The following is a 24,870-nucleotide window of genomic DNA, read 5'->3' as shown; positions in this document are numbered from 1 at the left end:
AGTCAAGTTTTCTTCGATCTTTCTGTGCGTGTAATTCATAACAACAACAACATAAATTTGCTTAACCGTTCTTACTTCACACATTCGTTTACATGTCATCTCAAAGCACATTTCTTAATTTTATCGATAATAATTCTTTCCATATAATTGTGGCATTTTCAAACCAAAAACAGGTGAAAAAATTTCCTGTAGATCTGATGCAGTTCCCTATGCAATATCTAGGTATGGATAGGGGTCAAAGTAGAAAATCCATTTTGTGTTTTTATGCTTTTTTGCATACACATAAAAAAATGCCTAAAAATGGCCCTACTTCATATCGCATGTTAAGTTGAAACATTTTTACATGTGGCTAACTAATCAACTAACTATCACGCCGCTTCCCCGTAGGAATAGACAGAGAGAATAGAACGCCACACCACTCTGTCTTTGCAAAATTTTTATTCGCCTCTTCCACATTCACGCAACTCCTCATACATACCCGGCAACCTGACGACCACTTTCAAGTATTTGACATACCTGGTCATGCCAAGGTTTTCTCAGTCTACATGTAGCAATGTTTTAAATGAAATGAAAATATTATTTTTTAGCCATATTAAATGGATTTAGAAATACGATATCTTCTTTTTCCAATCGAATTCTTTAAGAGGGTATGCAACGTAATAAATAGCGTAATAAAAAGTTTTTTCTTACCTCTCCGTTACAGAAGCAGTACAGGGTAGCGACGCAGATACCCTGAAACAAAACATTAAATTTAAGTACACGTTTATATGTTTTATTCCATAAGAAATAAATTTTGACGCTGTGACACCAGATGGCGCCATATTTACAGGTAATAAAACATGACAAGTTGTTGTAACGCACACCTTTAATGGCCACGAAGCAAGCTCTACAACTTAATGTGTTCATTAATGTAGACGTTACAAAAAATTACAGCTTCATAATCATCTAATTTTGTAACAATCCAATATATTTTATTATATTATATATTAAACCTACTTTCAAAATGGCCGCTCTGGGCCCTTGTAAGGTGCCATGTGTCACAGCCGTATAAGAGAATAGGAGCAATGCAGGCATTGTATATATATAGGCGGCATTTGGTCTTCACCGAGTATAGATCCGATCTCCAGACAGCCTTCATACTGTTAAATGCGGACCCTGCGAGTCCTAAGCGTACTCCTAGTTCCTTTGAAGGCTGCCATTTTCAGTTATGTACACTCCCAAGTACTTGAAACTCTAGACCCTTTCGATGAGCTGGTTACTCGACGTCAAGGGTTGCTGGGCATCTAGGCATGAACTGTTGAACAATACATTGTTTTTCGCAACATTTCGCAAGTCCCATGTGCGTAGAGTACTTTGTATTCACCCTATCGACAATTAATCCAATATGCACTTCCAATTCACACGCATAACAATGGTGTTATTGGAATAAGATATTCGGTTAAATATTAATTAAAAACATTCAATCCAATTTTCAACAAAAAGATGCCAATACCTTTTTTTCTAAAATTGTAAAGTGTTTTTGTAAATCATCAAATTTTGTGGAATGTGTTCATAAATCATGGTTAGCATTGTAAATGTTGTATGTTGAGGATACAGTGTAATTTTAACTAGTCTATCACAAAGAGAACGGTGAATATTACACAATGCGTAAAATGATTATTACAATGGTAAATCTTACAAGGTGCATAAAATGATATTTTTACCAGTCCATTATTGAGAAAAAAGTGAATGTTGCACAGTGCATAAAATGATTTTTATACTGGTCAATCATGGAGAGAATGGTGAATGTTACGCAGTGCTTAAAATAATCCTTTTACTAGTCAGTCATTGAGAGAACGGTGAATGTTACATAGTGCATTCTAATAACTTAAACAAGTCGATCACGAAGAGAATGGCACGCATAAACTGATCACTTACTAAAGTTTAACTAGTGAATCTTAGTTGTAATCTTGTTTATACTCTATTTCCCATATTACTAAATTTAAACACCTGAATTCCCTAAAATTTTAAAATATAATTTTGGGCCCACACAAAATATTGTTGTAATATTTTTCACGAAATAAGCCAGTTCGTATTGAATCATTAACTCCGTTCTTAATAGAAAATCAGCGTTGGTAAAATAATTATGATACGAGTACTTGAAATTATTCCAGTTAAATATAGTGCAAGAGATGTTCTCATCAACATGTAAAGACACAAACTGTTGTCGAGAGAATCTGTAGTTCTTGAAACTTGTTGTATTCGCATTAATAAACTCAAAGTTATAACTTAAAGTAATGATACATATCTAATACGTTAAGCAAGTGTGCTATTTTTTATATTTAATCACCACGTTATTCCTCAAAGTTAATGCCAAATCAATAAATTATGTGATATAATTCATTTTTAAGTTTTGCACTGATATTTCTTGGTGAAGATACATTTTATATAATAAAACAACGACAATAAACTTTTTTCTTCTTTTATACACATAATAAAATTCGATTTTATTAATTGATTCAGCAGTCACTTTAGGTAAATTCTTTTCATTTTAAATTTAAGTTTTACTCAGTAAATACCAATATATCTTAAAATAAATATTTTTTAAAATCATTATTTATTAAGAGACCAGTATTTCATAAATTACGACACGTATTTTGATGCATTCCGCTGCATTTTCAAAAACTGTGCATTAAAACACAATAAATTTTAAGAAATAGTGGTATTAAATAGTGGTAACTTAAATTTAAAAAATCATAAAATCTAGTAAAGCCAATAATGATTTTTTAAGAATCCTTATCAGGGGTCCATGAAAAGATCCCGAGCCGTTTTTCTTACTTCTCATCCTCGAAGAAAATTTCTATTTGAATTCCAGACCGCCTAGCGGAAACATTAAACTTATTGCTTCAACAAATGCGACTTCTTGTTTTTTCTTCGTAATAGACACACTGGGACTGGAGTTGGCAGTCAGCGTTTAATATGTAGATTTCGAATGCTTCTGCCATTTGTTTGATATTACTCCTTGGAGGGATTGTACACATATGAAATTTTATATGGCTGTTAAAATGGAAAGCAGTTTTTCGCTGAAGACAATTTACTGCTATGCCGTTCCACGTTCGGCGGGAAAATACCAAAAACGAATATTCCGGAAATCAAAGTTTTTCTTTCATTGGCAGAGTTGTCTTTTGTAAATTTAGACCCAAAACTCTCCAAGTACTTTGCGACTCGCTTACGATCAAACAGTTTTTTGTTTATATACAGGAATAACTTCGTGTCCTCTAACTTTGAGTATTGATTTGAATGATATTCACGATTTAAGTAAAATATTCATGCTGAAAACTAATAATTGAGGATCATAAGAATATTTTAATATCATCGTTATCACTTTTATTACTTTGGTTTTCTTTAAAAATCTTGAAGGATGTATACATCTTTATTCAATGTTGCTACTTTTTTTAAGAAAAACGTTTTAACACCGGTTGACTAAAAATTCGATTAGCGGTCAAATATATACTAAAACTACATTTTTTTTTGTAAGAAAAGATAAATGACAAACGAAAAGTAAATGTTATAGATATTAAAAATATTTTTTATGAAAATTTTCATGGTAATTAACACTATTTCATAACACCACTATTTATAAAGTCTAGACACTAATGCAAAATGCATAAGATAGAAACGCGTGAAATAAAATAATTTTAGAAATATTCCATCTACAAGTATAAAATACTTGATAATAACAATTTTCCTCGGTGTTCTGTTGTTTCAATTACCGTTCATTTCATGAACTTATTTTACTTTTTTTGGATATTATATAAAAAGTTAAAAATATCATTTGCCTACCTTATATATATGTATATAAATATATATATATATATATATATATATATATATATATATATATATATATATATATATATATATATATATATATATATATATATATATATATATATATATATATATATATAAATATATATATACATATATATATATACATATATATATATATATATATATATATATATATTTATATATATATATATATATATATATATATATATATATATATATATATATATATATATATACATATATATATATATATATATATATATATATATATATATATATATATATATATATATATATATATATATATATATATATATATATATATATATATATATATATATATATATATATATATATATATATATATATATATATATATATATATATATATATATATATATATATATATATATATATATATATATATATATATATATATATATATATATATTTATATAATCAACATATATACTACCAACACAAATTTTTATTTTATTTCAACTATTCAAATACCTCCAACCCCTCTCATCTCAAGCCTTTGTTAATGAACTACTCTTTTATTCTACTTACTCACCTAACTATTAAAATTTCTCTATTTTTAATTAATCATCCGTCCCCGAAAAAGATAAGGCATTTGTCGAAACCTATTAGAATAACAGTACCAAAAATAAATTCGTGAAAAATAAAATTTGTGTTTTATAAATTTCATTATGTGTACAAAAAAAAGCTATTTTTTTTAGCAAAAAACATAAAAATTATTTAATTTTTAACTTGTTATCAATCTTTTTGGATGAACTTAGTTCATTTTAAAACATGTTCTTAGCTTTCAAAATATCTTTAAAAGTAAATTACTCTAAGTGCTTAAAAGTTTGAAGTCTCCAGCTAAACTTTTATTTTTAAATAAAAATGTTTACTCTTGAATTTGAAGACAACCTGTTTCATAAACTCGAGTAAGAAACATTTTAGCATTTTCAACCCTTGTAAATTTGCCCCAATTTTAAGGTGAATAAGGATATTAATTTCCACCATAATTGATAAATATGATACTGCGATTGGAATGATTCAATTTTGAGTGATCCTTTTAATTGATTTTTAATTATACTAGGCGATTTATTTTAAAGTAGAATTGGAAATTTTAAGCCCTTGGAAAATATTCAGGTTTTAAAATGTTGAAAAAATGGTTATCTAAATTATTTGTGAAGATTTTGTAAAGTACCGCAAATGTTCACGAGTCTGTTGACATCCTTATTAGTATGCAAAGAGAATAGAACGCTACATCAATCTGTCTTTGCAAACAATATTCGCCTCTTTCACACTCCTTACACATACCCGCCGATTATTCCGGTTCCTGTCCAAGTATTTAAATTACTTAATCATGTCAAGTTTTTTCAAACGACGGTTTTAAACTGGCAGGGTGCACTATGGAGTACTGGTTCCAACTCATGTGTTTGGAAGTGAAGCATGACAAAATAAGGATGAAAGTAGACTGAATGCAGTCTCTAAGATGAATGTGCGGAAAAACAATGTATGATAGATATTCGAATGGTTTAATTTGGAAAGAATAAGCATTATCGATAAAATTAAGAAAGGTGTGTTGAAATGGTTTGGGCATGTGAATGAGAGAAGAAAGAACAATAAAACAATCTCTCAGACGATGTATTTATTTTTATTATTGCACTATTTACTATTTTTGCTAATCCTCTTACCTTTATCCGCACCTAATGGTGCATAGGGCACCGCATCGTATTGACGCAGATTTATCGTGATCATTACTAACATGAAGGCAAGGCGATCATTCCTGCGATTCAGGGACCATTCAAGGGTAATATAAAATAAATATTACAGTGTAAAATCTCTAATATTTATTTTCATCCCCCCCCTGGGAATCGAACCCGGGACCTCCAGCACGGTAGCTAAACACGCTAACCAGTACACCACGGAGGTGGACAAACTGAGGTGGCTTTATTTTTTACTAGACTTTATTAAATGACAGGAAATTACATTTCTCCGTTTTTCATTCTTATATCTTGTAATAAGTTTCCACACGCGTCACAGATGGCGCCACGCTTCAGGAAGATTATTTTCAAAATGAAAATTTATTACATTTAAGTATGATAATAATATGAGCGACGTCTTTCAACACATGACGGAGGTTTTATAAAGAAATGTTACCTCGGTCTGTCTTCTGTTACTTTCAGTTATTTTTGGAAATGATATTGGATTTGAAATGTATCATTCCATTCACATATCTTGCATGGATTTTGAATTTATTATTCCTTTCACATATCTTGCATAGATTATGAATTTATTATTCCTTTCACATATCTTGCATGGATTTGAAATGTACATCCTAATTCCATTAATTGATTCGACAGTCACCTTGGGGTAATCTATTTATTCCAAATTTAAATTTAGATTTTGAATATATGTATTTCAATTTTGATTAAAATTCTAAATTTAAATATATATTGAATATTAATCTTAATTTAAATATATATATTTTAATTAATCTTTTCTAATCAAAATTTTAATCAAATTTTAATCTAATTTTCTTTGCCTCCGTAGTGCAATGGTCAGCACTCTCGGCTACCGTTCTGGGGGTCCCGGGTTCGATTCCCAAGGGGGGGTTAAATAAATATAAGTGATTTTTTTCACTGTAATATTTATTCAATATTACCCTGGACTGGTACCTGAAGCGGAGGGCTGATCACCTTTCCTTCACATGTAAACGATCAAGATAACACTGCGTTGATATGACGCAGTGCCCTATGCACCATTGGGGTGCGGATAAGGGTTTTATTATTATTATTATTAATTTTTAGTTATTTTTAAATTATATTTTATTCTCAATTTATAATTTCATTCAAATATTTAGCACGGAATTTAAATTAATCATTCCATTTACGTATCTTGTATCGATTCCTAATTTATCATTCTAAATTAAAATATACATTCAATATAAACCTGATTTTAAATATATATTATTTATCCTCTGTAATTTTTAGTTATTTTTAGGATAATATTGTAAATTCAATTTATAATTCCATTCACATATCTTGCATGGATTTAAAATTTATCATTCCATTCACAAATCTCACGTGGATTTTAAATATGTCATTCCATTCACAAATCTTGTGTGGGTTTTATATTTATCATTCCATTCGCGAATCTCGCGTGGATTTTAAATTTATCATTCTATTCGCATATCTCATATGAATATTAATTTTAAAATTTCTATTTACATATCTCGCATTGATTTAAGATTTATCATTCCATTCACAAAATGGATTTTAAATTTGTTATCTATGTAATTATCATGGATGGATTTTATATTTATCCTTTCATTCACATAACCTGCATGAATGTTAATTTATTCAAACCAATAACTACATATTTTAATTAAATATTTTTGTATTGATATCTCAGCGTGAATTCAGAAGAAAACGGAAAATTTAGTATTCAAAGGGTTTACGACCTGTTTTAAAGTGATTTCAACTACTCGGCTGTCCAAACTTAAAACACAGTGAGAGACAGTTTTTTTAGTACTTTTTTTGCATTTTTGACTAAGTAGAATCTACTAAGTCCAAAACCGTACTTCAAAAAAATGTCCCTTATTGTGTTTTGAGTTTGGACAGCCGTACTGCCATCAAGGGTTTTTCACTAAAATGGGGAGACGTTCTGATTTTTCAGAACAGAAGAAGAAAAAGACTCTTTTCATTCTTCATACATTCAGGCATCTTATAATACATTTTCAAACCCTTATACATTTTACAATTTTGCGACTCTTTTTTTTCGAAAATGGTAGTCTAATTTTATCTCAACACTGAAAGCGATACTTGTTAAATAAATACAGATATAAAATTTGAAATAATGGTTTAATGATATCACCTGTCCCAAAAATATAGACTGATGGATATAATATTACGCACCGAAAATTTATCCAATATTTCGACAAAAATAGAGGAAAAATATATCCATAAATTTGATATAATCAGATTCTAATTAAGGTCTCTTGTTCGACTTTGTTAAGGGTATTGAAAACGGGTTAAATGATTTTTTTGGCTGACCTTAGATTTTTAAAAGGAAATCATAATCCATAGTTAGGGAAATAAGCCCTGGAAGTAACCATTGTTTTTAAAAGAAAAGAGGAGAATATTGAAGGAAGAGTTATATTGTAAAGTTAATTAAGATTCTAGAATATTCTTTTGCTTTATGGATAGTAAAAATAAAGATAGACTTATGACATTTTGTTTAAATTTAGTTAGTTATTAAAGAGAATAAAAGGTAAAACTGACTAAGTAACTAACCATCACACCGCTTACCCGTAGGGGTAGGCAGAGAGAATAGAGCGCCACACCATTCTGTCTTTGCAAACATTCTTCGCCTCTTCCACGTTCATGCATCTCCTCATACATACCCGCCGATTGTTTCGACTCCTAACCTGACCGCTTTCAAGTATTTGGCATACCTGAAAGATTTAAACTTTGGAGCTAGAATGAATGATTTGACTGTCTGTTGCCTTTTGTATGCTGACGATGCTGTTCTTCATGCCGATAGCAGAGAAGACCTGCAGGCGTTATTGACAAAAGTGTATAATGTGTGCTAGGAAAGTGATTTATTGATGAATGTTAGCGAATCCAAAATTATGGTTTTTGAAAGAGATGAATGTAGATCTGAGTGTGAAATATTGGTAAATGGATAGATTTTGGAGCAGGTAAATGATTTTCTATAAAAGTTAAGGTAATGTAAAAACGAAAGAATGACTAGGAATGTATATTTAGCAAATATGAACGGGAGAACAGAACGTTCGCGAGTGTTTTTGTCTAGAATTTTCACTTATGAATAACATGAAATTATAGAAACTTTAAACATAAAAGTAATTGCACTCACGAGTAGGACCGAATGGGTTAAAAAACTTTTGAAACAATAAAAATTCACAAAAACAAACCAACAATTGACAATATGACAATGACTAAAGCCTCCCCTTTTTTGTCTATATTCCCACTGATATAAATAAATAATTAAACAATAAAAAACGGCTGGTATCTCCTTTTTATCCTTCAACGTCTCATAACTCTAATTTTAACATAATTAAAGCTATTTTTCTTCTTGAATGTTTTCCGCAGATAATTTGTGGCACATTTAATTATATCTTTATAAAATTAATTAACTTTGTTTTCACCACTTTATTTATTGATGCAATTCAACCTTAATAGGATTTTTATGGAGTGTGTGGAAGTTTTAGGTGAAAGTATTTTAATGTTTTTGATTTAAAATGAACCCTAACGATGACAATGTATTGGTGAAACCGGTAGGTTGAATTGTGTGAATAAAAAAAAGTCGTGAAAACAAAGCTAATTAACTATATAATGATAGTTAAAGCTATGTCAAAATTTTAGAATTATGTCCTTGGAACGTCGAAGTAAGAAATGGGAGAAGGGTGAATTTAGACTTAGGTTTGAAAATGATGTGGAATGCATCGAAACACGTGTCACAATAGATTTTATGAAATATTAAAATTTTTCAAGTGAAACTTAATATTAAAGAAGTTTGTTTTGATGCTTTAAATATCGTATAAGGTTTACAACATTCTGAGTGTGTCCAAATACTTGTTCACAAAATCTGGATTATCTCCAATTACAGGAGTTATTTTCATTTTTTTTGAGATCTCATCTAAGATTAAGTACATCTCGCCAATAGATGTCTCCCGTGAAGTTCTAGTGATTCAAGAACAAGGTTTCTAAATTGGTTCATACATATAGAATACAAGAATTTGAGTAGTGTGGTTGTCAATAATGGGTAGAATTGGTGAATGTTACACGTGTGTAAAGTGATCACTTAAACAAGCCTATGACGGTCGTTAGCCCCGTAAATGCCTAGACTTTTGTATTCTTCTTCATCTTTGATGAGATATCAAAAAATAATATTGGATACGGTATTTGAAAATGAGCAAAAATTTAGACACACTCAAAATATTACTTTTAAAAAAATAATTGAAACGAGTGAGTTTTGTCACCCTGGTTTGCTGTCCAGTATGGTGAGCACCTACCTCCGCACACAACCCACCGATTACTCGGTGTTGACCAGATGAAATGAGGTGCAAACATCAATTTAATCAAACCAAGCTTACACCACTTTCCTCATTCTCACCGCCACTAAAGGATGCCATCCATTTTAATTAAAATCTACATTTCATTATCGCTTTGTCGAGTACACAGCTCAAGGTGTGTCTATCCGAATACAGGGATAAAACGTACACCGATTTTAGGGAAATACGTTTGAGTTTAAAATGAAGCTTTTTGAATGATGAATTCCTGCGTATTTTGTTGACCATTGAAAGCTTTCGTCTAAATTGCCGGATTTGACACAGAAGCTTTAAGCTTTCTGTCCACAGTAACGTAAACTTTTAGAAATTACGTAGTGAAAAATTGTAACTGATATTTAAGCCTATAGACATTTTACTGATAATGTGTGATGTTTTAATGATTTCATCAATTTTGCCTCATTGCCTATTTTTGAAAAAGCATATTTATATGTTTTGTTTTTTTGTTTGTCAAAGCATCGTTATGTTTGTGGTATAGTAATAGAACACTCTTCTTATCATTCATCGTTCATTTTGTTGAATACCTCTTAAAAACACTACTTCATGACTACTTCGGAATAACCATTCCTTTAGTAAGTAGTCACGAAGTAGTGTTTTTGAATGGTATTGCGTAAAATTAACAGTGCATGATAAGGAGAGTGTCATATTTGTGATATTTATTGATTTGACAGTAACGTTGTGGAATAACATGACAATTCAAACATAAAAATACCACAAAAACGCATTTCTTTTCCAAATTATTTCCATAGTCCTTTTCCCCAATTCGATCACAGTCAAGCGCCCTTGAGGTAGAATATTACGAAAATGGTGCTATTGAAATTATCCAAATTTGTTATTATTTTCTATGAACATGGAGTTCAGAACTGATTTTTCTCCTTTCATATAGTCAAGGTCATGCTATCATCGTGATGGATCCATGTGGTGCCCTATGGCCTACCTGGTTGCACAAAAGAAAATATAATATCGTGGTCTAAACATCGATTTTGTTTGAGCTCTGTTCGCTTTTTTCAGACAAAGGCAGGGACGTCCCTAGACATGTAGCCGCCCTAGACATTGTGCCGCCCTCGGGCGAACAGAAAATGCCGCCTTTGTCGAAAATTCGGCCTTTCAAACACAATTACCGACATCAAACATTGAACTTGCGAAAAGCGTTATTAAACCTTTAGATACGGTGATATTGATATATATTAAAGGTGTCTCAAATTTAGATGAGGCATCGATCGTTTGTGTACTAAAAATGATAGAAGGCTTTGCATTTGGCTGGCTAAAGTTATCGCTTAAAACACTTGTATTCAACGTTCACCATTCTGACCAGTATTGAATTTCCATACTGTATTATTTTTAAGATGTAGGTATTTATGTTTTATTGACTGATTTTTGTTAATACTTTGTGACAATTTCAAACACATTTATTTTTGGTACTTTTTTCCTTATCTTTGGGGATCTGTTATCTTTGTTATCTTTGGGGATCTGTTATCTTTGGGGATTTGTTATCTTTGGGGATGGATATGTTGGATACTTTGGATCGGATTTGGTAAGATAAAGAAATTCTTTTAAATAAAAATATTTGTGTTTTTATTATTTGCATAAATATTTCAATTTCATACTATTTCTGTGAGCCTAAGCGTCTCATTATTAGAAATAGGTATCAAATTGTGGTAGAGTGGGTTCGAACCGAGAAACTCTGATTTAAGAGTCCGTGACACTTACCACGGTACCACAACCCGACACTCAAATATGAATGCCGGTAAAATATACGTTCTCTCATACGAATATGCGACAAAACGATGTATGGTAGATGGTCAAATGGAAAGAAGGCAATACTTAGATTAGCATTATCCATAAAATCTTTTTAGGTAAAACCTGAATGTTTTTTCTCCATTTGAAAAATATTAAGTATAATTAAAAAAATAATTTTACAATAACTTTTCTTCAAAATGCAAAAACAACACTTTCTCCCCTTTAGCGGGTAAATATTAAGCTAAAAATATGCCGCTTTTGCTGAGATATAGTACATTTTCTGAGCATTCCGAAAACTTGACAATTGACGGTTTTTGAAAAATGCCGTTGTTGAAAGGAGTGAACGACATGTGTAATATTTACCAATTCTACCCATGATTAACAACCACACAACTCAAATTTTTGTATTAGACACACAAAAAATGTTGTAATCTCTTACTTTTACTTTACTTTTCTTGTGGTTCCAGCTTCTTCCTTAACCATTTAATCTCTCAGACTTACATATATAATGTGTTTTACTCGTACAATGTCAGAACGTATATAATTTGACAAAATCATTAATGTCAAACTTTCTAGATTTCACTTAGCAAAAACAAAATGAAAACTTTACTTTACTTCAGCCTAATTTAACTTCTTGAAGTTTGTTCTAGCTAAGTATTATTTCTTGATGTTTTATTCAATTCTGACCGCATAAATTAACATAGAATTATTTGTCATTGTTCTCATTAGCTACTGAACTCATAAAGTACAGAATTTTCCAAGTTGTGTCGTTTGTGCGATGAGGAACATGCGACGATTTTATTATACCTTTTCCACAACACATGTGTATTAAATCAATCTCCAAATGTGCAAGCAATAGAAAATTAGAGTATTACGCAATTATGCTCTACATATAACCCTCACATTATCCAGTCTTTGATTATTTAATTCGGCAGTCGAATTTCTAACCTATTTCAAAATAAAAATAAATCGTGTATATATGAAAAATTTCGTCTAGCCTCCTACTAGTCGGATGATATCGGTAACGAAAAAACTCGATCACTAATCAAACAAAATCAAAGTGGAAAAATCTATATGCACAGTTGTCGTTCCACAAATAAATTTCAGTACAAAACTTAAATCTAATAATGATTCGTCTATTTTTCTAGTTTGTATTTTCACCTGTTGATGAAAACATCTGTAGTTTTCGAAACTAGTCGTGTTCACATTAGTAAACTGTAATGTGGTATTACCCAAGTGTTTATTTTTTATATTTAAATCATTCTATTATTCGACTGCCCAATCAATAACTGATAAATAAATAGCACAACTTTACAAAATAAAATAACAAATAAATATTTATTGAATGTTTTCCGCAGATACTTTGTGGCACATTTTATAAACTTAATAAAATTTATTAACTTTGTTTTCACCACTTTTTTTATTAATACAATTTAACCTACCGGTTAAATTGTTACCTTGTCTATAACACACACTCATTCTCATAAGTCATCATCAGGGTTTATTTTAATTCAAAAACATCAAAAACATTCAAATACTCTCACCAAAAACTTCCACACACTCCGTAAAAACCCTAAATCCTACATTTAGAAGAAGAAAAAAAAACAAGTTTTTTTTTCCGAAATAAATATATGGTATTGAAAGGAAAAGAGTTATTGAAAGGGGTAAGCAGTCAATTAACTTTTTTTAATATGTATTCAAAAAAAAAAACTAATTTCTAATATGCATTCCAAAAAACAATTGTGTACGGAAACTCGTAGATCCCTGGCGTGACCGTTCGCGTTCTGAATTTTGAACGTTTGAACGTTTGAGTTCTTAGCCTTAATGCCAAAACAGTGAATGAAAAATACAAAACATGCAATTATGGCTCTTATGCATAATATAAATAACACGTATTTGAATACATTTTTGCATCGCTGTTCCCCATTCTCATAAAGCATTATGGCCGCCATTCCCGCCTTTTTGTTTGTGTTGGCGGAACTGTTAACTGCTCCAGTAAATGTGACATCATACGAACAACTCAGCCAAGTTTTAGTAGACGTCGTTTGAGTATGAATGAGACAGTTAATTTTTTTTAAACGAATCGGTTTTATGAAGCAAAGTCTGTAACATGTAAAGCTAAAGACGCGGGAGCCATCACGCTCCAGAACGCGCACGGATAATTTGTTATTGTTATCGAGAAAACAAAGTCAGAAACTAAGTAAGTACCTTATCATAAAATAATGGACAAAAAGTACCATTTAAACATTACTATTCATACTTTTACGACATTTCATCAAAGTAACTTTTTCAATTCAAACCCTTATCCGCACCCCAATAAAGCATTTTAAAGCAAACTTAAAATAAAGCATTTCTATAATAAACAATTTTTTATTTATTTATTATTCGAAGAAAAAGTTTATTTTTTTACTTACAATATTAATTATTAAGAAAAGGCACTGCATTATATAAACACAGTGTTATCTTGATCGATAATACACGAAGGAAAGGTGATCAGCCCTCCGCTTCAGGTACCAGTCCAGGGTAATATTCAATAAATATTAGAGTGAAAAAATCACTTATATTTATTTGATCCCCCCTGGAAATCGAATACTTAATACTTAATACGTAAATACATAAATACGTCATAGATGTCTTTTTCTAACCCCTTGAACCCCAACGGTGCATAGGGCACTGCATCATATAAATGCAGTGTTATCTTGATCGTTAACACAAGAAGGGAAGGTGATCAGCCCTTAGCTTCAGGTACCAGTCCAGGGTAATATTGAATAAATATTAGAGTGAAAGAATCACTTTTATTTATTTGACACCCCTGGGAATCGAACCCGGGACCTCCAGAACGGTAGCCGAGCGTGCTGACCATTACACTACGAAGGCGGACAAAGTAACTAGTAACATATTATTTTGAGAAATAAAAAGACTTCGTTTTTTGATCCACTCACATTTTTATTAACAACCAACTAGTTTCAACAACCTGTTGCCCTCTTCAGGGTTTATTTATGACTGTATGTACATGTCCCACACTACTTTATACTCATGAGAATGAGTGTTTATTTATGAATGTGAACGTACAATCAAAAACACACACTCATTCTCATAAGTATGAGTATGTGTATTCGTGCGTAGTCATTTGACCAGTAGTTTATTTTAATTTTGTATTTTTATGAAGGGTGAGTAGTTCAGTGTCTCATTCTAAAATTGTTTTAAAAAATCTTCAAAGTTGAATTAAAAAACTAATCAGATAATCCAGATTAATGAAAAAGTATTTGGATACACTCCAAACATTATAAAAACTTTCATATATATTTTTTACGTTTTACATTTATTTTATTTTAAATAAAGTAAAAGTGGCAGAAACGATACATTTTTTTAACGTTTAGTCTTGTTTCAAGCTTTTTAAATATTAAACAGTAAATTATGATGACTGTTGTAAAAGAAAAACACTTGTTTTTTTACCACTGGAGTTTTTTTGAGTGGGAAAAAAACAAGTGTTTTTCTTTTATTTTTTCATCATGTCTTACCACAAAGTGAATGCTGAATCAATATATACAATGACTGTTGTTTTTATTAAGTAAATAATAAAGTTAGAAAAAAGTTACCTGTAGCGATGCTGTGAAGGCTGATACATATTCATAGACGAGTTCCCAGGGGTGGTTGGCTGGGGGTCTGAACGGGAACACCAGGTACTGAAGTCCCAGGAGAGGCACCAGCAAAAAGGTAGCCCTGAAATCAAGTAAAAGTCAATACAAGATATCACAAACAAATCAAACGTTCCATTTTTTTAGAATGGTGTTGCATTTATCAAATGATTCGATCACTTAAACCAGCCTATGACGGTCGTCAGCCCCGTAAATGCCCAGACTTCCATATTCTTCTTCATCTTCGAGGAGATGTCAAAAAATAATATGAAAATAATTCCTGTAATTGAGATAATCCAGATTTTGTGAACAAGTATTTGGACACACTCAAAATGTTGTAATGTGATCGTATTTACAAAATGGACAGTCAAATCTAATTCTTGGGTAGTATTTGCGTTAAGGCTCGTCTACCAGTTTTTTTTTCCATTTTCCAAAGATTGATGTTATCCGATGATATTTCTGGGCTAGTATGGAGTAAACTAAGTGACTGAGATACACTTTAATTTAGTATAAGGTAACCTTTGAGTTAGGTCTAACGTATTTTGATTTATGTTTTAACATCCGCCCATCCATCAATGTTGCCCGATATTTAGTCTAAACTGTAAACTAACTAAGTGAGTTTTTTCCCCGTCTGACTTAGATGGATTCGATTTTTTTTAAAACCATAACATTTTGCAATATACTCGTATCGAGTATGAAAAGCGACAAAAAGCGTAGTCTAATGAAAGTGTAAAATAATGCGTCCATTAAACGGTTTATATCAGATATTTCCTGTATCGAATCCGATTTGTGTTGCCTGTCAATGTTGGATATATTGAATAAATAAATCTATATTTTTTATATAATTTTTTGACATCTCATCAAAGATGAATATGGAAGTCTAGGCATTTACGGGGCTGACGACCGTCATAGGCTGGTTTAAGTGAAGTTTATCATTTTACACACGTGTAACATATTTTTTACTTAACCAGCCTATGATGGATCATAAGCTTCCTATATTATTTTTAAATTTTGATCACAATCCCAGTAAATACCCAAACTTCCATAATCTTCTTCGCCCATGCCGAGATGTTATAATGCAACAGATATTTTAGTGCAATGGCAGTGCCATCTATTTGATTCACACGCATTATTTCAACATTTCCTATGGCGGACAGCGTGCTTCTTGACAGTTGTAAAATTTGCTAAATCAGCTAAAGGATTGAATTAGTAGAAGTAGAAGTAGGTAGTAAGGTAAGCTAGGTACAATTTACAAGGGGAGCTAATAGAGATAGGTAGTAAGGTAAGCTAGTACTAATTAGTAAGGTAGGATAGGTACTGGTTACGTTTTTATATGTAAGTTGGGATAGGCACTACTTTTCTGCCTATATGGAAGGTACGCCCCTGTCCGCAAACATTTTAAAATTAAAAATATTACAAGTAATGAACAAAATACGATCACTATCCGGAATTGCTTTTGTTGCGTTGACGTCGCTGTTTTTTTATTGAAATTTATTCATAGGTTTTAGTATCTTCATGAAGACAATTTGAAAAAGTTGAAAGATATCGCAAAATATTATGCTGAATTAAAATGCCACGCAGATTACCTTATGACCGGAGACATAAAAGGAATAATCGTGAAGCACTAAGACTTTTTACTGCCCCGGCCAAAGCTGTGCAAAGGAAAACCCTAATAAAACCTTCCCCGCTATAAAATATAAAGAGGAATTTATGTTTAAGGCGGTCTTTTATTCTCTTCCTTCCATTTTCCAGGAAAATAATTCTGGTCTGATAAAAATAATAAATAATACGACTACCTTTCCAAATGACGAATTTATATATTGCTAGAAATAATGAACTCGTATTATTTATATGTGTTGGTATAACCTGTTGAGTTCGTTAAATACGACAAAACTATTATTATTTGGTTATTTATATACGAGATTATTAGGAACATGGAAGTCTGGGTATTTACAGGGCTTTTGATCGTCCATAGACTTGGTTAAATGATCACTTTACACGCGAGTCACTGCATCATATAAATGCAGTGTTATCTTGATCATTAACACATGAAGGAAAGGTGTTCAGCCCTCTGCTTCAGGTACCAGTCAAGGGTAATTTTGAATAAATATTAGAGTGAAAAATCACTTATATTTATTTCAAAGCCATAATTTGTGTTATATATTCCTTTGTTGCTTATCCCCATACACATTAGAGATGTGTGTAGATTTATGATGGAATGTCCTTCCTTCTGAACTGGTATTTTCATCATCCTCCTCATCATGATCGTCTGCTTCTAGTGCGTCCTGACGTCACACAAATAATAATAATTTCAACCTGTTACATCAAGCAATTCGATTTTAAGTCAACTTCTATATTTTTAGCGTCGAAAGTAAGACCTGTCGAACGCCAAAGTGCTTGAGAGATGAGGGTCACCCTATACCCATAAAGATTTTGTCGCAATTTAGTCCATTACGTCTCAAAGTGTACTTAACTTTTGGTCACCTGAATTTAGTGACTGTCTAAGAACCTTTTTTATTCCTGACAGTAAAATTGATTGAATGAACCAAAAAAATGTATTTAAGAAACCTAATTTTTTTAAAGAATTTGTCTTTTTATAGACTGACAAAATACAAAGATATAATTTGAAAATAAGGACATCGCAGCCATCGTATTTCGATGCAGTATTCAACAAAAATTAAGCTTAAAATTATTCAAAATTATTATAATTTTTACACTTGTCGTGGTTCGATTCCCGCCGATTGCAAAAAGAATTCTACAAAGATTTATTTTCAATTCTTCAGGGTGGTTATGATATAAACCTTCCCTAAACTTACTACCCTACCTACAGACGAGCCTCTAAAATAGAGGTTGTGGGGGTTGTTCTTTAAAAAATGAAGAGACTGATCATATTATAATCTACTAAAAAAATGAAAATATATTTTTTAATCGTTTCCCAGTATGTAAAATAATCCGGAGTTCGGATATTGCATACATTTAAATTAAAGTGTCTCTGCTTAATAAAAGCTTTTCCAATCCAACATAGATGGCTGTTGTAAACTCATAAGCACTGTATCACGAGATTGTTCAATGTATCTACGAGTTACAAAATTTTAGTGAGATGCATGAATGTAGAAGAGGCAAAGAATGTTTGCAAAGACAGAGTGGTGTGGCGTTCAATTCTCTCTGCCTACCCCTGCGGGGAAGCGGCGTGATGGTTAGTTAGTTAATTTTTTTAGGATATTCTTTGTTTATAACGTGTTCAGTGGCCCATCTTCTATCCACATTTCTTCTAAAAATCCACTTATTTATCTATAAACCTTGTACACAATAAGCGAAGTAAATAATAAATGCAACCCCTATCTAAAAAAAACGTCTTGGCCGAAATTGTGGACACTTTACTCACCTAAATGCCTGGAGGGCAGTTCTGGAAGGGCCCTGCGCTCCGTGCGCCGGGTTGGCCCGCAGCTTGGTGCAGAGGACCCTCACTATGTTGCACAGGAAGATCAGGTTCAGCAGGATGGTGATGGCCACGACGATGCCCAGGATCATCGTGTGAGGACTCTCGTTCATCCAGCACCTGGGACAACATAACAAAATCGATTAATGTAATTTTTAAACCCTGCTCAGTATTCGAATGATTTAATCGAATGAAAAATGTAGAATTAGAAAAAAAAAGAATTAAAGAACGACTTTCTTTCATAATTATAAAGTAGAATTTTGTATAAATATTATTTTTAATATGTAAATTAGAACGTAAAACTCTCTACATGAAGCAAAGAAAAAACCCTCTAGCAGGATGTTCTATGGTTCCGGTTTGAGACACCCAGCGCTTCAGGATATATGGAGGCTTCCGCGGACAACCAGCGTAAGTCCGGAAAAAAACTAAATATAACTGATCTAAAAACTAAACATTACGTCATTTCTCCGTAGAGGTAAAAATACTAGAATACCACACTATGTCTTTGAAAACATTTTTAACCTCTTCCATATTAATGCAACTCCATAGATACTATTACTCCTGCCATTACAAATTTTCCTATTTTTTAATATATATTTTTTCGTTTAATTAATTTATCGTTAAAATAAAATACTTGTATAAGACAACATTGGAGTAAATTAATGTAAACACAACTACTCTAAATACAACAAAAAATTGGATTCAAAACAGAAATAAAACACATTTATATGACTAATATGACTCATTTTCAAACACCGTATACGGTGTTTGAAAATGAGTAATATTAGTCATATAAATGATGCGGAATGCATCGAAGCACGTATCCAGTAGATTTTAAAAAATACTGGTATTTTTAAAGTAAAACTTAAATTTAAAATGGTAAGATTTTACCATTTTTTAAGTGACTGCCGAAACAGTTAATGAAATTAAAATTAATCACTGAATAATTGTTCATTGTTCCGTGCTAGGTGCCAACTAGGAGAAAATGTGACTTACACCGATTGACCTGTGAGCGTTTCGTATATCTAAATTGAATCACACAAAGGAGGAACGTTAGTAGTTCATAAATAAGATGAATGACGTCAGTTCGGGAAGATACAGGACGATCCGTGGAAAATAATTCACGGCGCAAAGGGATTCTGCCCATTACCGCTGCAAAACGTCTAAATAATGGCTCTGGGCGAGACACATTACAAGGCCAGACATTCTGTACATAAGTTATACTTTATTTATGAACTACATCTTAAGATATTAACAAAAAATGTAAAATGCAAAGGTGAAATGGAAATTTTTCATAGAAACACCGGACTCTTCCATACAAGTAAATACAAGTGTGCGGCAGAAGGATTTGTCAACCATATACAGGTTTTTCATTTCAAATTGGACTTTTCCACACCAAATGGGACTTCTTATAAATAAAATTGGATGTTACATTGCATTTTTTTTTAAAGATATGTTCAAAGTAGTACTCATGATTTGTTAGTCTTAACACACTTAGGGCGATTGCCCACTACCCGGAATTTGACCGTCCGGCAGTCCGGTTTTCAAAAATGAAAGCGACTACGACAGTTTAGCGTAATAGAATTTACGCGCAACGTGTTCACGCACCGAACCGAAGACAGATGGACAAAAGCACAAGCCAACCCAAGCCAATCATCGTTTTAAAACGGACGGTAAAATTCCGTGTAATTCCGTGTAGTGGACAAACGCTCTTAGGACGGATGTTTTTTTACGTCTGGCGATGGGAATTAATAATTATTTACATATAGTTAAGACCTTATAACAACGATATCGGTAAATAATATTCATATAAAAACGTTAAATATGTAATTCCTTCATTTCTGAGCTGGTAAGGAGGCCGGCGCAGAAGGTAAAAATACCCTTCCTGTCCTTAAGCATCAATCGATCGAACGGGTAAAAATACCTTTCCCATCTTAGTGTGTTAAGAATAAAAGATGTGGGCAGGTATTCGTAGGAAAAGCTATATAGATATTGTTTTATTACATTAAATGTTTCTTAACGCTGATCAATTACAAAGCCATTATTCAACCCATCTCCAGTGTATTTTTATACTTGATTTCAACTAAAATAAATATACTGAAATATTCACTCATCGTGTTTACATTCTGCCAGCTTAAAATATTTGCTTAGTGATATTTATCCCGTTCTATGGTATAGCGGGGTGTATGGAAGCGGGCGTACCGTAACCGCCCGAGGCACGAATTTAACGCTGTCTGAATAATCTGTTTGCATTTCCTCACTTCCTGAAATTCACGTGGATTATTACTGAATGACCTAGTGGGATAATCCGTTCATTCAGTAAAAACGTATTTTTTACACGTCATGTTTCAATTGTGACATGATGATGGAAATGAAATTTGTAAAAAATATGATCTTCACAAATTGTGCAGTAATGTATTTGTACAACTATATCCGCTCCCTTTGTAGAGCATAACTGCCGATTAATTGTCAGCAGTGGTCGTCATTAAATATTATCGTTATTAAAATAAAGTATACCCAGACTTCCATATTCTTCTTCATTCATAATAAGATCTTCATATATGATGAGATATCAATGATAATTATGAAATAACTCCTGTAATTGGAGATAATCCAGATTTTGTGAACAAGTATTTGGACACACTCAAAATGTTGTAAATAAATTATCTGGTCAAATTATAAGCTTAATAATAAAAATGAAAATGGTGTTTTCTGGCGTTTCTCATGTGTGTGATTATAATCCAGGATTCGGACCTCACATACTAATATAAGAGTTTCTGCTTAATAAAAAGCTTCTTTACATCTCACCAATAGATGTCTCTAGTGAAGTTCTCGTGATTCAAGAACAAGGTTTCTAAATTGGTTCATATATATAGAAATTCCAAGAATTTGAGTGGTGTGGTTGTCAATAATGGGTAGAATTGGTGAATGTTACACGTGTGTAAAGTGATCACTTAAACCAGCCAATGACGGTCGTCAGCCCCGTAAATGCTCAGTCATCCATATTCTCCTTCATCTTTGATAAGATGTCAAAAAATAATATGATAATTATTAATGTGAAACACCACATAAATTGTTTGAAAAATCAACATTATTAAAAACAGAATGCCAAATCAATAAGTGACTGGAAAAATACCTTTTTCGCTTTTGCGAACCGAATGCCTAAAAAGTAAATGGATTAAGCTCACTTTCCGGTTAGCTAGATTTATTTCCCTTACATTTTCCTAAACATATTCATTAACGGGAATGAGTGAACAATGAGACCGTTATCAAATTGTGAAGTCGGGTGCTTCTTCGAGCGAGGGAAGTTGGTAGTCTCTGCCAACAGTTCGCAAACATGCAATAATTATTTAAATTCATCGCCTCCGAATTAAACTCCTTGTTTGTTCTTGGTTTGTAGAAAAGAGACCGTGGGAAATAAGGAATGTGCCTGTAACGTATATTTAAACAGAATTTAAACCTTTTTCTTAAAACAAATTTTTGAGGCGAACGTAATTGAAAAAAGAAGCAGAGGAAGGCCAAGAAAAACATGTCACGATCAGGTATGCCAAATACTTGTCTCTTTCAAAAACCATCATTTTGGATTTGCTAACATTCGTCAATAAATCACTTTCCTAGCACATATTATACACTTTTGTCACCAACGCCTGCAGGTCTTCTCTGCTATCGGCAAAAAGAACAGCATCGTCAGCATACAAAAGGCAACAAACAGTCAAATTATTCATTCTAGCTCCAAAATTTAAATCTTTCAGGTATGCCAAATATCTGAAAGTGGTCAGGTTAGGAGTCGTAGTAATCGGCGGGTATGTATGAGGAGATGCATGAACGTGGAAGAGGCGAATAATGTTTGCAAAGACTGAGTGGTGTTGCGTTCTATTCTCTCTGCCTACCCCTGCGGGGAAACGGCGTGATAGTCAGTAAGTTTTTTTTAAAACCTTTTTTATTGAACTAAAACCGTCATAAGCTAATTTAAACGATCACTTTACACACGTGTAACACTTTGATGAAGAAGAATATGGAAGTTTGGGCATTTACGGGGCTGACGACCGTCATAGGCTGGTTTGAGTGATCACTTTACGCACGTGTGACATTCACCAATTCTACCCCTTATTGACAACCACACTCCTCAATTTCTTGAAAGTTCTATATTTATGAACCAATTTTGAATCATTGTTCTTGAATCACTAGAACTTCACTAGAGACATCTATTGGTAGACTTCCATATTCTTCTTCATCTTTGATGAGGTGTCAAAAAATATGAAAAATACTCCTATAATTAGAGATAATCCAGATTTGTGAAGTATTTGGACAAACTCAAAATGTTGTAAAGAGCATATAAAATCGATTTCATTTTTTTTTTTAAATATACGTTTAAATACTATTTTAGTTTTATTTTATTATTTTAACAGTATATTGTACGAAAATATTTAAAAAGCAGTAGGTTTATGAATAGTGCGATGGTACTTTTTGTATCTTTGACCAGAATTTATCCGATTTAAATATTAATAATATGATGTACTAAACTACTCATCGTAAATCTACGCACACACTAATCGTTTCATCTCATAAACTTTTAAAAAGTTTAAATTAGTCGCATAGATCCTTTTTGTGCCACCCTGTTGGTATAGGGTGACACTAGAATGACGGCTGTTTGTGAAAAGCGTGTGTTATATTCAGATAATGCGAGACTTTTAGTTGAAGATTGATTTGAATAATATGAAAAGGGTCTTTTTAAAATGTTATTTTGAGAACGCATGTTTTTAATGAATTACCTAAAAGTTGAGTGGGAAATATGATGACTGAGCATTTTCTGCTTTTGTGCTGTTCCGCGTCTGTCTGTTGTGCTGGTAGAGGTTGTGGAGGCGTCTGTGGACTGGCAAACTTATTTTGCAAGGCAGCATTTACGGGGCTGACGGCCGTCATAGGCTGGTTAAAGTGATCACTGTACACACGTGTAACATTCACTAATTCTACCCATTATTGACAACCACACTACTCAAATTCTTGGAAGCTCTATATATATATATATATATATATATATATATATTCTATATATATATATATATATTTATATATATATATATATATATATATATATATATATATATATATATATATATATATATATATATATATATATATATATATATATATATATATATATATATATATATATATATATATATATATATATATATATATATGAACCAATTTTGAAACATTGTTCTTGAATCAATAGAACTTCAGTAGAGATATCTATTGGTGAGATGAAAAGAAGCTTTTTATTTAGCAGAAAATCTTTAATTAATATGTGAGGTCCGAGTCTTGGATCATAATCACATACATGAGAAACGCCAGAAAATATAATTTTCTTACCAAAAACAAAAAGTTTTTTGTAAGAGAATGTACATAATTAATCAAATATTGACGAAAACATATGTAGTTCTCAAGAGAAATCGTGTTTACATTAATGTACTCCAATGTTAAATTATACAGGTATTTTATTTTAACGATAAATAAATTAAACGAAAAAACAAATATTAGAAATAGGGAAAACGTGTCATAGTAGAATTTAAGAAATAATGGTATTCACTAAGTAAAACATTAATTAAAAATGGAAAGATTTTTCATTTATTAACTACAAAGTGACTGCCGATTCAATCAATGAAAAAGTTTATTTTACGGATAGTCGATCTGCTAGACGCACAGGATACTGGTGAACATTATTGCTAGTAACTAGTGAATACTTACTCCTTGGTGTGCTTGCTGATGACCCTGGCTACCGTGTAGACGACCACGACGATGGCGGGCATGCCCCAGCCGAGGAGCATGAGCCCGCGCAGCAGGCGCTGCTCGGCCACGAACGCGGACACCAGCACGGTGTGGAGATACAGCCCTTCGCACAGCATCCACGAGTAGTTGGTCAGCAGCACGTACTGGATGATGACGTGCACCATCTGGCACCATATCTTGAACAAATAACACAACAATCAAAGACTGATGTTTTTCAATATTATATGAATTTAAACAATTTTATATTTTTTTTTCGACATCTCATCAAAGACGAAGAAGAATATGGAAGTCTAGGCATTCACGGGGCTGACAACCGTCATAGG

The 24,870-nt window shown here is 32.0% G+C and overlaps 1 protein-coding gene across 1 annotated transcript in view; it reads right to left on the bottom strand.

Moving 5' to 3' along the window:
• Nucleotides 1-690: 690 nt before the first annotated feature.
• Dh31-R (Diuretic hormone 31 Receptor) overlaps nt 691-24,870 on the bottom strand; it is a gene marked incomplete at its 3' end in the record, with an annotated part of 103,664 nt that continues 79,484 nt past the window's right edge. The window contains exons 6-9 of the mRNA XM_088273090.1: nt 24,506-24,723; nt 18,701-18,874; nt 15,277-15,400; nt 691-732 (exon numbers count right to left, since the gene is read on the bottom strand). Of these exons, the coding sequence (XP_088129216.1) occupies nt 691-732; nt 15,277-15,400; nt 18,701-18,874; nt 24,506-24,723 (558 nt within the window). The remainder of the gene's footprint in view (nt 733-15,276; nt 15,401-18,700; nt 18,875-24,505; nt 24,724-24,870) is intronic.

This window comes from Brachycentrus maculatus, unplaced genomic scaffold, assembly GCF_059751285.1.
Source record: "Brachycentrus maculatus isolate JH-2025_06_01 unplaced genomic scaffold, ASM5975128v1 h1tg000547l, whole genome shotgun sequence".
Classification (NCBI taxonomy): domain Eukaryota; kingdom Metazoa; phylum Arthropoda; class Insecta; order Trichoptera; family Brachycentridae; genus Brachycentrus; species Brachycentrus maculatus.
The sequence above is the reverse complement of the archived record's forward strand: the minus strand, read 5'-3'. Positions and strand labels throughout refer to the sequence as shown.